Here is a 1,119-nt window from a genome sequence, read left to right on the forward strand (position 1 = left end):
CATCTCCTACTAAAGACCGAACTATGTAGCCCAAAAGCATTCCAAAATGATGAATATTTCACTATGACCCCCAAACCAAATAGCTTTGGCGTATAAATCAACACCAAATACATTGGATGTTACCTGAACTTTGAATCAAATCATAATCACGTGGATAAGAAAAAGTACGTTTCGAAATTGATGAAATAAAATTAAAAAAAAAAAGGTTCGTTAAGGTGGAGGTGTCACAATTCTAATATATAAAAACCAAAGTCGGTCATAGCCCTATGCTACCTCCACTATATAACCAACACGTATCTATCTCTTCATGTCCGTACACCACAAACAACCATACTCACCATGGCCTCAAAGCTCGTCGTAAACCACCATCTCCGCACCCTAACCACATCTCGTACCGCCTCCATTTGCAGGCGGAAACTACACGATTCCCTTTACGAGATGGAAGTAGAGGAGGAGGTTGAGGCTAGTCCTCCGGTTGAAGACATCTTACATGAACCCGAAGAGTATTGGGAGCCTGATCCGGACACCGGAGTATTTGTGCCCGCGAGTGAACAGAACTCGGAGGAGCCCGCGGTGACATGTGCCACCGAGGACACGGTGTTGGATGAGAAGGCGTTTTTTCGACCGCTAGAGGATTTGGAACCGCCTCCGCCCGAGTCGTTTACAGGCGAGATACCTCCGGTTGATCCTTTTGCTGATTAGTTGAGATGGTAGTGGTTATATGTATTTACTATATATTTGATGTTGTCTTGTATGTTGTATCCTGCTTTGTTTTCATCTCATGTCTTTTATCCTTGGAACGATCAAGAAACATCATGAATATGTGTTTTCATTTTATCGAAATTGCATGAAAGTCGATAATCTTCTAGTAGGCAAAGGGTATAGCGGGTATACGTTGGTAAAAATAACTAGGTAGCAAAACCCACCGCATTGGTTTAATAGGCATCAACACGATCAGTACTGATTATGTTTCTAAAAGTAGTAACAACGAACCTGAAAAAGTCAACACACAAAATAATTGGTAGCTAATGATAGAAAAAACTATATTTAAAGCGACGTGTGAATATCGGTTGTTACCCTATGCGGAGTGAATGTGAATTTAGCTGATACCGATTGAAG

The 1,119-nt window shown here is 41.3% G+C and overlaps 1 protein-coding gene across 1 annotated transcript; it reads left to right on the plus strand.

Moving 5' to 3' along the window:
* The first annotated feature begins 285 nt into the window (after positions 1–285).
* On the plus strand, positions 286–702 carry LOC143592742 (late embryogenesis abundant protein At5g17165-like). Its single transcript, XM_077072586.1, has one exon. The coding sequence runs from the start codon at positions 340–342 to the stop codon at positions 700–702; it is 363 nt and encodes a 120-aa protein (XP_076928701.1). The 5' UTR covers positions 286–339.
* The last annotated feature ends 417 nt before the right edge of the window (positions 703–1,119 follow it).

The sequence above is a fragment of the Bidens hawaiensis genome, unplaced genomic scaffold (genome assembly GCF_021521415.1).
Source record: "Bidens hawaiensis isolate Kalapana, Puna unplaced genomic scaffold, B.hawaiensis_p1.1 tig00041171_1, whole genome shotgun sequence".
NCBI classification, from domain to species: domain Eukaryota; kingdom Viridiplantae; phylum Streptophyta; class Magnoliopsida; order Asterales; family Asteraceae; genus Bidens; species Bidens hawaiensis.